Source organism: Ostrea edulis, chromosome 1 (assembly GCF_947568905.1).
Source record: "Ostrea edulis chromosome 1, xbOstEdul1.1, whole genome shotgun sequence".
Classification (NCBI taxonomy): Eukaryota; Metazoa; Mollusca; class Bivalvia; order Ostreida; family Ostreidae; genus Ostrea; species Ostrea edulis.
Window position 1 is genome coordinate 86,255,689 of NC_079164.1, and position 15,502 is coordinate 86,271,190.

A 15,502-nucleotide genomic window follows, 5' to 3' on the forward strand; every position below is an offset into this window, starting at 1 on the left:
AAACCGGAAGTTTTACTTTGTTTATAAATGGCCGCCAAACATGCACAGACAAAATGCTTTCCAGTAAAAAAAATTATGTGTATTATGCGTAGCGGCTTCTATCCAGTTTTTGTGTTTTGATGAATACTTGTCAAAGAAGTTGTAACTTTATTTATTTACTTGATTATCAAAATCTGTAATTTAAAATACTTCAACAATCGCATTTCCTATCTTCACCTTATAACTACAACAATGAGAATCAGTGGTATTGTTCCTGCACGATTCCTCACCATCGTCGCTCATGTGATCATACTCATCATCCTCTTTTGGGCAAAGGTATATCATAACTTTGTGTCTTGCATGATTAATAATTAAATTCATTAACAATGCAATAACAAGTTTCATAGTTTGAGTTGGTGAAATATTTGGAATGGTTTTCAAACTTAGAGTGAACACAAACTCTTCAGAGTGGATACAGCTATATGTAGTACATGATTTATCCTTGATTCTACTAAAAATCTCATTTTGAATGTGATATTACAGGATGACAATATCAAAGAGTGTTTACCAGCAACATATACCCAGTCAGAGTATGATTCCAAAGATTTAGAGTAAGCCAAACATTACTACATGATCTATATAATGCAGAATGAGTCACATTATACTACATGTTTTACTATCTATCAGATTTCTCACCAAAGACTTATCTTTACAGAATGCTCATTGGTCTCTCAGTTGGCCTTGGTCTAATGTTTATTGAGCTGATCGGTTTCGTGGGTGGAATCTCGATGTTTATGCCATTCCAATGTATGCTGTGTATCCTTTATTAATTGGAAAAGTATTGATTTGGTCACCCATCAATCAAAATGTGACCATGAATCTAAAGAAAATGTTATGTAAACTATACCTTCACATGCCATTATAAACTACCTCCTTCACATGCCATTATATTTTGTAGCTGTAGAAAACAAATATGTTCCACAGTCAAAATACTTTTAAAGAACATAAATTAATAAAATAATTTCCCATAAGAAGGGATGAAAATTAGCTGAAATTTTCAGGGGCCAAGTGGGCCCCCAAGTTTAAAATCTTTGATGCCGAGTGACCCACAACCCCACATCAAAAATAATAAGTCCACATTCAAATTTACATTTTGTTTTTAATTTCATATGTTATATCAATTAAACTATATGTAAATTAACTTGTATCCCCTAGATACCATCAATTTACGTTTTGAAATAACCAGTGTATAAACATAATTTTCATAACGATATTCTGGACCATGGATGCTTTTAAATCTTATACATTTATAGTTCTTGGGGATGGCATCGTCAATGTTGCAAATAGCAATTTTTATTTCCAACTGGCAACAAAAATCATCTTTTGGCAATTTTTGGGCATACATATTTGTTTTTATTAAAACTGATGAAAATTTAATGCACATCACTAGTTATTGATCTGCCATTCAACAGGTAAAGTATCGTGTGTAAAGTATCGTGTGTTGGCATGCTCTGTATATGAAATCGTATTTAAAAGAAATGTTGTAGAATACCTATCTTAAGAGTTTGTTATCCGTTTGTTTAAAATGTATTTACGGTGAAACATAAATATTACTATTGAAAAACACTGTCAAAATTTGCACCATGTTGGATATAGAAGGTGAGGGTCATAATTAGCTCTAAAGTAGCATCTGATTTACTTCAGCTAAATAAGACTCGGAAATAAACCTGGGGAAATACAATAAGATTTTATGTTCACCAAGTGGGTGGTCAAAATTAGACTTTTAGGAGCCCAAAGAGACTTTTAAGTCACATTGGCGGGTGCTTATTTGCATCCCTGATCAGTTCATTTAATATGTCAGGGGTGCATGGGTAAAAAGCTACTTTGAACTTTTATCATACTCAGTTCAAATGTGACAGCATTATATGCTACTCCGACATTACTTCAACAAATATTTGTCCTTGACCTCCAGTAGCTATTTCGGCTCACTGTGGTGCTTGTGTTTCATTAGCCTATTTTATTTTATGGGAAATGCCATGTCACCGATATTGGTATATCTTTGGATTTTCCACAGCTTTCCCAGCTTTGACTGAAATCATCACATTTATACAGATAGTGTGCTTAAGAAATGGACAACTCTAGAGAAACTCTTAAGAAATGTAAAATAGTGCAACAGTAGACTTAAAGCTATTCCATTGAATTTGGCTATTGACCTTGACCAGTAACCAGCTGTTGCCTGTCATGCGGGAGCAGTGTTAGCACTGTTCTTCTTCCTGTTTGAGTTTTGGCCATGTACGTACTACTGGTACATATTTGGATTCTGCAGTGCATTGCCAGCAGTGACGGAGATCATGGTGTGGCTGGGAGTTGAATTCTTTAGGAAAGGACTATAATATCATAGTTTTAATATAAGAAATTTTAATGTCATCTAAAAACATACATAAATTCATATTCTATCTTATGTCACCTGAATCACTGAGAACTTTTTGGTGTCCTTTTCACCTCTCCTGTTCTAATCATCAAATATAAACATAAGCTTTTATACAACACAGAACAGATTTCAGCATAGTATTGTACTGGTATGAGTGACTTGTCTGCATCCCAAAATTTTGACATTACTACCCCTGTGTAATTGGGATCAGATCACATGTTGAAAATTAGTTTTATTGTTTAAAAAATTCTTTTTGACTCTTGAAAGACTAGCAAACAAAGAATTTAAAAACCAATAAGCACTAATGAAACATTTTAAAATCCATGTCTCTTGTCTGCTTGATAAGAAGTTCAGACCCCAGAGATGGACTACATTGATGTTACATGTATTTTAGATATCTAGAGTCTGTATATCATGCAAAAATAAACATTGCATGATACGGATGTGACAATTAATGTCCATGTCTTGTTTACATGAAATTGGTTCAATTTTCATCACATCTCTTGTTACAATTTGTACAATTCATATTCAGGTGTTTATCAGAGGTTGAGATGTAGTGAATGGTTGTAAAATGCTAGATAAATGTGATATATTTATATATTTCAAATCAGGGCAAATTAATGTACATTCATAAATGTGTATTAATTCAGTGACTGAATAAATGAAAACAAGTAATTTGTGTCTTTTATTTTAATAAATTATAATGTACCTGTGTATTAGCAATATGGATTGTGTTAGAGTGATGTCATTGATATTAGATTATTTCTCAGATCTACTTTGTGTATTATAATTACACAATCTGAGTTGCATTTTAAAATGCATTATATATTTTTATCCCATTGATGTTGACTATTTAATATATAATGAAGGAAATAGAAATTTATTGTATACACCAAGAGTGTAGTCATTCTTGGTTTGATATCCAATTTTGGGAGAGATTTGTGGATGTTTATAAGATCAATGTAAAGTTTTAGTTGATTACTAAAAAATTTTCCTGTTTCCTGATTGGCTGAAAAACATTACAGTAACTTGAAAGAAAATACATTGATAAAATTACCGTACAAATGCACAATAGGATTTATTTACATTGTTGTGAACCCTATTATAGAAAGAAGACAATCAGTTGACACCTTGATTTATCCACCACATGGAATTTATATTACCCGAGGCCACCCTTGCTTGTCTACCCAGGGAGGTGATATTAACAAGGTCAACCTTGATTTGTCCATCCAGGGAGGCGATATCACCGAGGCCAAAGCTTCTATAAATATCACTTCGTTGGTGTGGACAAAATGAGGTGTCAACAGCATGAACAAGAGTACTGGATGGTACAACAAACACCCATTTCAGTGCAATATCTATCCATGATGAGAAAAAGTCCAGAAAACTATTTGACCTACTTTTAGCCCTAAAGTAGGTCACAGTACACCAATCAAGTTGAAATGTGAAGTGATTATGTATTTCTCTGAGAGGGCAATTGTGACAAAATTTTAGGGCAATACCTGTCTTCATGACAGAAAAATCTGAAAAACTGTTTTACCTACTTTTACCCCTAAAGTAGGTCATGGTGCACCAATCCAGCTGAAATGCAAACTGAACCTGTATTCCTCCGAGCAATATCTGTATTCATACCAGTTTTTTTACTAAGTGATACTATGACCTTGAAAAACAATAGGCATCTTTGACTTGGCATAAAGTGTATGTGTACCAAGTTTGACGATCCTAGCCCCAATGGTTCGGTGTGTATCCTGCCTACAAGATCTTTCTATTAAGTGATACGACCTTGACCTTTGAATTTTGACCTTGAAGAACAAACGACTTTCTTCACTTGGCATTAGGTGTATGTGTACCAAGTTTGATGGTCATAGCCCCAATAGTTCAGTCTATTCTGTCTACAAGGTTTTCCTATTAACTGATACTACGACCATGACCTTGATAAACAATAGGCATCTTTCTCTTATCATGGTCATTAAATGTACGGTATGGTAATCTGATCAAGTGAAAACAAGAGTACCACCAACGGTACACAATACGCCCATAAACAGCTAATATTGAGCATTTTTCTTACACCATAATTTGTAGAACTTGGCTTCAGGTAGTATCAGCAATCATCAGGGTGTGTCAGATTTTCATTGCATCGTAAAAACAGACAAACCATGTACTCTCTATGTAATATTTTCACTTGGCATAAGGTGTATGTTTACCACGTTTGATGGTCTTAGTCCCAACGGTTCAGTCTGTATTCTGCTACTATGACTTTGAACTTTAGAAATAATAGGCATCCTCCACTTGGCATAAGGGTGTATGTCACATGTGTACCAAGTTTGACAGTCCTAGCCCCAACAGTTCTGTCTGTATACTGCCTACAAGGTTTTCCTATTAAGTGATACTTTGACCTTGAAAAACAATAGGCATCTTCCTCTTATTGTGGAGATTATATATACAAAGTTGTAATATCCTGGAGCTTACGGTTCAGCCTGTACCCTGCCTACAAGGTCTTCCTACTTAGTGATACTATGACCTTGAGCTTTGGTCTTGAAAAACAATAGGCATTTTCCTCTCCATCAGAAACTCATGGTTGATTACGCTTCGTTCCTCTCTCTATCATCCGTGGGTCCATTCATTCCTACTCGCTCGTTCTCATGAATGATTATGATAAGGCAATTTGATTGGGCGCTCAAGTTAATGCGACCTATAACGATTACTTTGATAGGACGAAATTTTAAAAACCGTGGGTTTCCAACGATGTTTCCTCTCATCATGGTGATCAAATGTACTAAGTTGTAAAATCCTGGAGCTTACGGTTTTGTCTGTATCTTGCCCACAGGGTCTAGAAAGACAGACAGACGGACGGACGGACGGACGACAATCTAATTAAAATCGGATCTTCCCTAACCGTTACACTGGACATGTGGAGAAGGATCTGACAGCATTGCATTTGAGGTCATTTTATATATTTAACCAATAACAATAGCTAGACAATGAATCAGGAAGATCTTCCATATATTGTATATAATACAAAAGGTCACCCATTATCGTTAGGATATACACGTATTCTCTTTGTCGTTCTAACGTCGTTCATAGCCGCCGCCATCTCCTTCGATTCCGTGCTTCTTGGACATGTTCAGGACAACTCGCCCCCTCTAGTGAAAATAAATCAATCTATTGTATAGATGATATAATTATACTTCACAGACAAATAAAAACAAGATAACACCAATCAAAGTACTGAGAGTATTGAACGACGGTGACGTGGGTTGCGAAAAACTTAAGGTTGTACTCTACATCGTCAAAATGGCTGACTTCCTTTAAAAACATGGATGAAAAAATCGATGTCAGCAATATTTGACTTTTTCTTTTGCATTTAAAAACCTAGCCGACTAGCTCAGTATGTTAGAATACCGACTGCTGAACTCTAGGTCGCAGGTTCGAGTCCAGCAGGGGTTTTAAATTTTTTTCAGACTGCCTTCTACTTAAACTGTATTTTTTGACAAAATAAAGTAAATTTGAAAAATTTTCACTTCAAAATATTTTTGTATATATTCTCCACTTTTCATCTACATCAAATTTCTCTGGTGTAGCATACCTCCTTAACTCAGGTGAACTTAAAACATTACAGAGATAGTAATTGTCTGAATGAGGAATCATTTAGTGGTAATAATTCAATAATGGTAAAGCAGGGTGTAAGAGTCTATAGACAGTTTATTTTAAAAATTCAAAAGACGCATGTACACGTGGTTTAAAAAAAAAATGCAGTTCCCAAAATTGAATTAAAATCATGCCTTTTAAATTAACAAATTTGTTTTCTCAAGAGAACAGAGGAACATAAAACTCATATCCATGCATTGTTTTTCTCTTGAGCTTATACGGAATATCTCAGAACTTTGAGAATGATCACCTTGTAAAATGGGGAATGGCATTAGAGTCTGTGCCTTTCCATTTCGAAATATCCATATTTTTCTAGCATGCTGTGGCATTTCTCAAATAATATCTGGAAATTTTTCATGTGTTTAAAGTATTTTCATATTACGCGTTATTCAATAATTGTCTGAAATCTTACAATTTTCATTTTTGGATAAACTATTGAAAAGTTTTACAGTGTGTCATTTATATGCGCATGTTTTTACTTGTTAATCAATTAGTTTCAACATTCATCGTATCAAGTTTTAAGGGGATTGGGGGGTCCTTGGTGAAAAGTATGTAAATTTAATTTTTTGTCAGACATTGAACATTTGATCTCGCCCCCCCCCCCTCCAATCCTAGGCCTACCATGCACTTTCAAGGACTCTAATTTTAGATAATCGAGAGGTTTAAATTAAACTAAAGTTTCAATTTGTTATAGAGAAAACTGTACACAAAATATTGGTCTACGATATTGGGGCTCCACCCGGCGAACTTTAGCAAAATCCCCTGTAGCGTCTGCGAAAAAAGCAATGAATTTTAAAGCAGAGAAATATATAGTATAGAATATCGGTTATACTCTCTGTTGATAAGTACATTATCATACTGCGTACTAAGGATTATATAAATTACTGATATATAGGTGATATGTCCTATGATGCTTGATTAATATAGGCCTATAATAAAGCAAAATAATGTTTCAATTTTTACTATTTATTTGGACTAATAAATACATGTATATGATATGGGCTTATCCACAAGCTTAATAGTCCTTTGACAAGTGAATATTGAGAAACCTGTACCTTATTTTTTTAACAGAGCCACTGTCTAATCAGTGAAGTCTAGTGTGGAGACGAAATAATATCCGCACTACTGCAGAAATGGGTGTGCATCCTCACTTAAACTTGATTTGTACCCTAACAAAAAATTTGCAGAATAGGCAGAAGCAATCTACTACTGTATTATGATAACATATGGCAACTTGTAATCACAAATAATTAAATTTTTTAAAATTAATTCATTTTAGTTGGCTGTTTATTTTGTCATATCTTATGTAATTTATGGTCCATTTTTATGATGACTTGATGTATACCAAATGCTTGGTGATAGCAATAAACTTGACAAGGGTTCTGTCCACTCCTCGTACCACAGAGAACAGAGTGGACACAGAAAGCCATTGGCTTGCAACGATACAACAGATGTGTCACAGATCCCTCCCTGCTCTAAGACCATAAGTGCCAAGCATAGGCCTAAATCCGACAACGGGGACGTTTCCATATGAGGGGAAAAACTCTTAAGAATATACCCCCCCCCCCCCCAGGCGAAATTAACTCTGATGACGCCTATGCATCATGTGGAAAGCATTAATATCATTTTAATTTTCCATTAAACTTGGAATAAGAATGTTTCATTCTGTGCATGCACTTACATAGGGAAAAAACCAGGAACTCTTCACAAACACGCATGAGATATAAATACTACCGTACAACGTAACATCATCCGGAAACATTAACGTTTACGGATTAACAATCATGTTTATAACATCATTTCCGATAGTGTAATGGCTGTCTGTCAAAAACCGAAGGCCAAATAATGCGAAAAGCTGATATTCTTGCAAAACCTAGGAAAAATTGGAGTGTTCCATATTCTTTTTATGTTTCACACATTTAAAACTTTATGGAAATGTCCACTGCAAGAGAAAGGGCCAAAAGCACCGTCTTCAACCTCGTCTCAACTCTCGAGAAGAAGGGCATTCGTGTGGTGGCAGTAGACTTCGATCAAACATTGATTAAGATCCACTCAGGTGGAATATGGAAGGATTCCACGGACAATCTTGCCAAACACATTCGTCCCTGTATGAAGGATCTGCTAGAGACGGCACTTCAACAAGAGTTGATTGTGTGTATAGTTACGTTCCACTCTCAGCCATGGGTCATTCGGGAACTTCTGAAAAGTCTACTTAAAAAGTGAGAACAGCTAGTCGAATAAGTAGATACAAATAGTGGTATAACTACGCGACTGATCTAGATATGTAGTGTTTAAGATTAACGGTGAATGTACAGTACCCTCAATGTTTTACAGTGTATTTTAAAATTAAAAAGGGACAAGGAGACTGGAGAAATGGGGTACAGTGTCAAAGAATTAGGTAGTGGCCATGTGGTATTGGTGAAAATTATGTCTCTAAAAGAACTAAGTTTTCAAAACCAAACTAAAGTGTTATTTTTTTAAATAATGGCAAAGAGATGTCCATTGGTCCAAATACATTTTACAAGCCCTTCTCAAAAGAACAAGAAATTCAGTTTTCTCAATCAATCGGATTAGTTTACTTTAAATGCAGACAGCTAAGAAAATTTTAGCAGATATCATGAAGGTTGATGGAAGACATTGCTACTATTTGTCCGTGCAAGCATCCTTATGTACAATGTATATAATATTGATTATCGAAGTACAGACTGGATCTCTCAGACATAAATTTATCTTAATTCAGTTTTGATTATAGTACCATTTTACTGATTGCAGGGATGCAGAGAAGATCTATGTACAGGCTAACACGATAGAGTTTAGAGAGAGGCATAACTACGAGTACCTAGGTAAAGAGGCACACATTACTGCAGTATTAACAGAGGTCTACAACAAGCACAAAATCATCATAAAGCCGGATGAAATAATTCTCTTTGATGATGACTTAGACAATGTGGACACAGCTCTCAAATTCGGACACTGGGCATTTCAGATCAAAGATGACGTATCCTACCAAACGTTTGAGGAATATTCCAAGATATTAGCTCTGCAGGACAGACCTGTTGGAATTAAGGGAAAGAGGAGGTAGATGTTAGATTCAGTGTACAATGCCATAAGTTTAGTGAATGGGATGAGTGCATGTGAGAAATCTGAATTTCATTACAGAATTGTCCCATCCCATGTCTTTATTGATTGATAACCATGGTAACAGGTTGCATCTGCTGCATCAGATCTCCTGTTTTTGTAAATATACCATATCTTGTATGTTTTTCATTGCGAAATCCCACTATACCAGTACTGTTTCACAGACATTTGTCATTTTATACAATATACCTTTACCAATATTATATATATATATATATATACACACACATGTCACATGTATTTACACTTAAGTGGATTTGAAGGGGTATGAATCACTATTTATATGTTTGGAAAAAGATGTCTGTGGTATGTGCAGTATGAACAAGATAAGTAAAGTTTATATTCATGTACTATATTTTATACCCTTTTTTATATGTAGTGATTCAGGTCTGAAGTTACATTGTTTTTAGCTGTTACATTGTTTTGATGAGAGTTTATTGTTGGTTGGTTGTTTTTAAATGTTGAAGGCTGCATTGTATTCAATTGTTTTGATAGTCCAACACCGGTGAAGTTACAACTATCTCTAAATTTTGCATATTTAGAATTTCACGCAAATTCTAGTCTTGGACTATTTAACAAATTAGAATTTTTGTTACCTTACCAGCATTGTGCTACATATACACCATGATATTATAGTTATACCCCCACAAAGGGGGGGGGGGGGGTAAGCTGGAACCACCTTGTCTGTCTGTCCATCTTTCCGTAAGGTATACTTTAGATTTACAGTTAAAAAACAAGTTTGTGGGACTTGTATGTTTTTTGACACAAGTTAGATCGTGAGACTTTTGTGTTGACTCACTGAATAAGACACAGGCAGGAAGTGTCCACAAGCTTTATGCCCCTCGCACTGCACTAGATTTCTATTTTTGAAATATTTTATAATAGTAAAATGAACTTTAATGTGAAGAATGCTTTATTCAAATTATCACCTTCTTTGCCCGGATGTAAAAACAGACAGGTGCATGGTACCTCTTTAAATATGATATTTTTATCTGTAGGAAACACTAGTCCCCATAAAGAAATATTTTAGGCAGACTTCAGACCAAAATTAGATTATTCATCCTTTGATGTCATCTTCTGAGTATATCTTTCAGGAAGCAATTGATATTTATCAAATTTCAAGCAGGAAATTAAGTCAACACTAATCAGAACTGGTGTCTAGTACTGCCAACTGGGTAAAGACTGAGTGATAAAGTATAAGTAACTATTTTCCTCATGTTTCAATATTTTTAATGATTCACTAAAAACATTATTACATGTATGTGATAAATAATGAATAGGTAGCATTAATAAGTATCATTAGAAGTGGTTCTTTTCAGTATTTAGATTTGTGTAGAGTTGTCACATTTATATCAGTACTGGCACATAGAATTGGGGGGGGGGGGTCTCTTTTGACAACCTTCATTTTCTGTTATTTTTGCATGCAAAGTAAGATAAATTGGCTGATTGTTCCCCTTGCCACTTTTTATGCCCCGGGAGGGGGGGGGGGGGGGGGGGGGGGCATATTGTTTTTGTCCTGTCTGTCATTCTGTCTGAAACTTTAACCTTGTTAATAACTTTTGAACAGTAAGTGCTAGAGCTTTGATATTTCACATGAGTATTCCTTGTAACAAGACTCTTTTTGTGGTTACCAACATATTTTACCCTGTGACCTTGGAGTTTAACCTACTTTTTAAAAACTAACCTTGCTATTAATTTTTGAACAGGAAGTGTTCGAGCTTTGATATTTCATATGAGTATTCCTTGTGACAAGACCTTTCCATGGGTACCAAAATGTTTGACCCTTTGACCTTGGAGTTTGACCTAGTTTTTGAAAACTTTAACCTTGCAAATAACTTTTGAACAGTGAGTGCTAGAGCTTTGATATTTCACATGAGTATTCCTTGTAACAAGACCTTTCCATGGGTACTTAACCTTTTGACCTACTATGAAAAAAATGTCATTGATCATAACTTATAAATGATAAATATTAGAGCTTTCATATTGCACACAAACATTTCTTGTGACAAGATCTTTCTACTGGTACCAAGATATTTGTCCTTGTGATCTTGGTCATCTTTGGAATTGGTCATTTTTGGGGGCATTTGTGTTTCACAAACACATCTTGTTTATAGTAGTATTGAATGTTAAGATTGTAAGCTTGAAAACTGATAAACTCAACCTATGGAGTGGAGGACAAATGCTTCCCCTCAACTTGATTAAGGATTTTAAAACTTGAGCAAAAGAACATTGATAATTTTTTCTTACATGTTTCTTTTGCTTTCAAGAATTTTAGACCATTTTGAAGTAAACTTGTCAACTTCTTCGACGACTGCCCCTCTCCCCCCCACCCCAGTTGAAAAATGATGATATGTGCATGCAGAATATACTTAGTTTATCAGCCGATTTGAAACCATCTACTTTCATGTATATACATTATACAAATTTACAATTTCATATCTAAGATCTTAAAGCATTAGTATGTTAACAACATATTTGTGTGCCAATGTTTTGTCTAGTCGAAGTGGAACAAATGATCATGTCTGTTACAGTATGCTTCCATCAAGCAGCTGTTATTCAATGTATAAACATATACACACCTCACTGTGTGGGCTGTATCAACATGTATTTGTCAACATTTGAATAAACCACACACTGCTTAAATCAAATTATGCCAATTTGTTTCCCAGGATGAGTGTTTTTCACTTAGTTTTTTTTTTTTATCAAAGGAAAGTTTCTTGGTTACTTCATTGGAGCATTATTTTTAGAATGGGTCGATATTCACACGTCACAAAGCTTTTTACATTTTGTTTAGTCGACCTGCATTTACAGTGTCAGTTCTGTGTGGAATCTCATGTATAATTGGAGTGGTCTAAAACCAGATAAACTTGTTTTTGATTATGCATACTTAATGATTGATATTATGTGAAAATGATCTGCGAGGTTGGGAATCATATCTTTAACTAATTGTGGAATGACTATTTCTATTGCGAATTACAAAAGTTTGTACGGGTGAGGAGTGGATCCAAAAGTGGTGGGGAATCCCCATCCTACCTACACAGTGAAGACGTGACTTTCTTCAGGTCGAAATATTTTTATTATCTCCTGGTTTTTTAAAATATACATGTATATATTTGGTTATGATACTGTTATAATCTGGTTTGATATTAGACTCTGACTGACAAAATCATACTTTTGTTATCAAATATATCAATTTGTTATAGTATAAATTCATTGAGAAAGAAAGATTTTATTGAAAACCTGTAACGTTAAGAATAATTATTTGATATACATTAGGTGTGTATATATTGTTGCATTTTTGATATTAGTACAGTACTTTGGCATGCATTGCATAAACTGCACTTTGTGGATGTCAGGGGCACCTGTTGTTGAAACTGAGTGTTGTTTGTACATTCTGAATATGTCCAAATTTTTTGGCTAATATTTCAAGTGTTCAGAAATATGGAAAGTATTATTTAATTTTTTTCTGAAATGATTACTTCACTATTTTCTTCTGCAATCCCTCCATTTGTTGTTGAGGGAAATGAGTGGATTCTGCACCATGGCTAGAGATTAATAGAATCCTTCATCAGTACGAGTGTGGGATACAGACATTCCACTGCGGGGACAATATTCTATGCAGAGTCCTAGACAGCTAATCTTATTCCAGACTTGGAATTTCCCTATCCCAAACGACAAATTGTTATAATATCTCACATGGCTGTCTCATATGGGTAAAGTCAATCTCATTATTCATCATATGTTTAAAATATTTCAGTGTCAGGTAATTATTTATTGATGTATACACTTGATAATTGTACCAATGTTGTATGTTTTGTGTGCCAAAATTCCCACTGATATTCCACTGTTACACCAATGTTGATCCATGTTGTGCTGGTTTGCTGATCTTCTGAAATAAATGTGTCTCAGTTGTAGTCTTTTGTCTTTTCTTAAAAAAATTAATTGTTGATTTGATTTTTATGCATATGGTATTTGGTCTGTCTCTCTGTCTGCCAAACTTAACATTGGCCATAACTTTTGAATGGATAGTTATAGGGCTTTTGTGTTTCACATGTGTATTCCTTGTGACAAGACCTTTCTTTCTGTACCAAACGTTTCGACCTCTTGACCCTGGAGCTTGGCCATATAGGGGCATCAATGTATCACAAGCAATCTTTTTTTTTAACTATTACGAAACATCTTTCTTTTAAAGCTAGATTTGTGATCTACTACAGTTCTCATAAAAGAGAGAAATGTTGTGGACCACAAACCCTGGACATGGTGCTCAAGCTGAAAGCTCATGTGAGCTTTTCTGATCACCGGTTGTCTGTTGTCTGTCTGTAAACTTTTTACATTTTCGACTTCTCTAGAACCACTGGGCCAATTATAACCAAACTTGGCCAAAAGCATCCTTGGGTGAAGGGCTTTCAAGCTTGTTCAAATGAAGGGCCATGCCCCCTTTAAAGGGGGTCATAATCACAAAAATGCAAAAATAGGGTTGGGTCGTTTAAAATTTTTCTCAAGAATCACTGGGCCAGAAGAGCTGAAATTTACATGAAAGCTTCCAGTGGAAATTTAAGTTTGTAAAAATCCTAATCCCTTGGGTTAGGGTGGGGCCACAATAGGGAATCAAAGATTTATATGTGAAGGAAACCAAACTAAATGGCACAAAGCATCCTACTTATTTTGTTAAATACCACTCTCATTCCACACACAAGTACTTTGAAGTTAAAAAATATGATAGAGTTCCTCATTGACAATATCCTTGTGGTCTTTGGTAATCAGGTTTTCTTACAGTCTGTTGGAATTCCCATGGACATGAATTGTGCTCCTTTGTTAGATGACCTGTTTTTATATTCATATGAAGCAGAATTTATTTTTCAAAAACAGTCTGTTGGAATTCCCATGGGCACGAATTGTGCTCCTTTTTTAGATGACCTGTTTTATATTTATATGAAGCAGAATTTTTTTTTTTTTAAAACTTCTCTGGAAAGAAAAAAAATCTTGCTGTGGCCTTCAATTCGACATTTAAATATATCGAAGATGTTTTATCTATTAACAATAGTAACTTTCATTCATATGTCGATTTGATGTATCCCTGTGAACTCGAAATAACAGACACATAGAGTTGTCCACTTCTGATTCATGCTTAAGATAATTTATTGAAAGAAGATACTAACGGAAACTAACAACTCAACTTTATGGCAAACGGGATGATTTCAACTTCTCCAACGTCTGCTTCCCATATTTATGTAGCAATATTCCATTATCACCTGCATATGGTGTTTATATCTCTCAACTGATTCGATACACAATTAAGAGCTTGTTTTGTGTATGGTCAGTTTTTAAATCGAGGCAAGCTACTGACAATCAAGTTGATGGTACAGGGGTTTCAACAGTCTTGTTTAAAGTCAGCATCTTGTAAATTACATCGTTGTTATAACGATCTAGTTTGCCAATACAATCTATCATTGGGTCAAATGCTGTCTGACGTGTTTCATACCGATTGTTAGACTGTTCTTGGTACACTGATTTTGACTACGGATAACTCCGTTTACCTGATAAAGATATAGGGCTCACGGCGGGTGTGACTGGTCGACAGGGGATGTTTACTCCTCCTAGGCACCTGATCCACCTCTGGTGTTTTAAATTCCATAGGCCATTATTATATCGCATCAAAATTTAGATTTGAAAAAAAAAAACCATTTTAAAATACATTGTATCCATGCTGTATTTGAATTTCGCTGGATCCAGAGGCACAATCCGAAACCTTTTCATAACGCTTTTTTATGTTTTCTTTTTTATGAATTTTCTTTATTGATATGACTCAGTACTACAGAGTGAGTGAATATAAAACCTACAGTACTTACAAAACTACTTACCTGACACTGTCCAATAAGTGAAGAAAAGAAACAGACTTCTACGCAAGACTGATTATATTGTCAGACTATTTAAAAATAGCTTTATTGATAATTATCAATGTCAATGGGTTTACCTGAGCCTGTCCATTCTTAGAACAAAAGATATAATGTTTTAAGTTGGATATAAGCCAAAAACTGTCCATTCTATGAGAGAAAGAACTGATCTCGGCCCCACGGGCCTCGATCAGTTCTTTCTCTCACAGAATGGACAGTTTTTGGCTTATATCCTTTACATATGTAACCGAGCAGCAAGGAAAGTCTTTATTTGGTTTTATGTTGTTTATTTTTGTAGAAATATACAAGGATAAGGATAAGGCATTGACCTATAAGCAAAACAAATAACAATGGTATTAGACAAAAAGTACAAGTTCATAATTTAGATAAACTTCAACTTCAATAAGGATAA

General features: G+C 34.8%; 2 protein-coding genes across 3 annotated transcripts; both read left to right on the top strand.

Moving 5' to 3' along the window:
• The first annotated feature begins 3 nt into the window (after positions 1 to 3).
• LOC125677060 (transmembrane protein 107-like) lies at positions 4 to 3,085 on the top strand. Of its 2 annotated transcripts, none has more exons than XM_048915031.2 (4): positions 4 to 315; positions 523 to 590; positions 695 to 795; positions 1,955 to 3,085. In XM_048915031.2, the coding sequence occupies exons 1-4, from the start codon at positions 232 to 234 to the stop codon at positions 2,119 to 2,121; spliced, it is 420 nt and encodes a 139-aa protein (XP_048770988.1). In that variant the 5' UTR covers positions 4 to 231; the 3' UTR covers positions 2,122 to 3,085. The 2 variants fall into 2 exon arrangements, with proteins under 2 accessions (XP_048770988.1, XP_048770997.1); XM_048915040.2 differs by having other exon boundaries at positions 11 to 315; positions 2,209 to 3,085.
• A 4,744-nt stretch (positions 3,086 to 7,829) lies between these two features.
• Positions 7,830 to 13,110, top strand: LOC125677052 (uncharacterized). Its single transcript, XM_048915021.2, has 2 exons — positions 7,830 to 8,277; positions 8,831 to 13,110. The coding sequence occupies exons 1-2, from the start codon at positions 7,988 to 7,990 to the stop codon at positions 9,138 to 9,140; spliced, it is 600 nt and encodes a 199-aa protein (XP_048770978.1). The 5' UTR covers positions 7,830 to 7,987; the 3' UTR covers positions 9,141 to 13,110.
• The last annotated feature ends 2,392 nt before the right edge of the window (positions 13,111 to 15,502 follow it).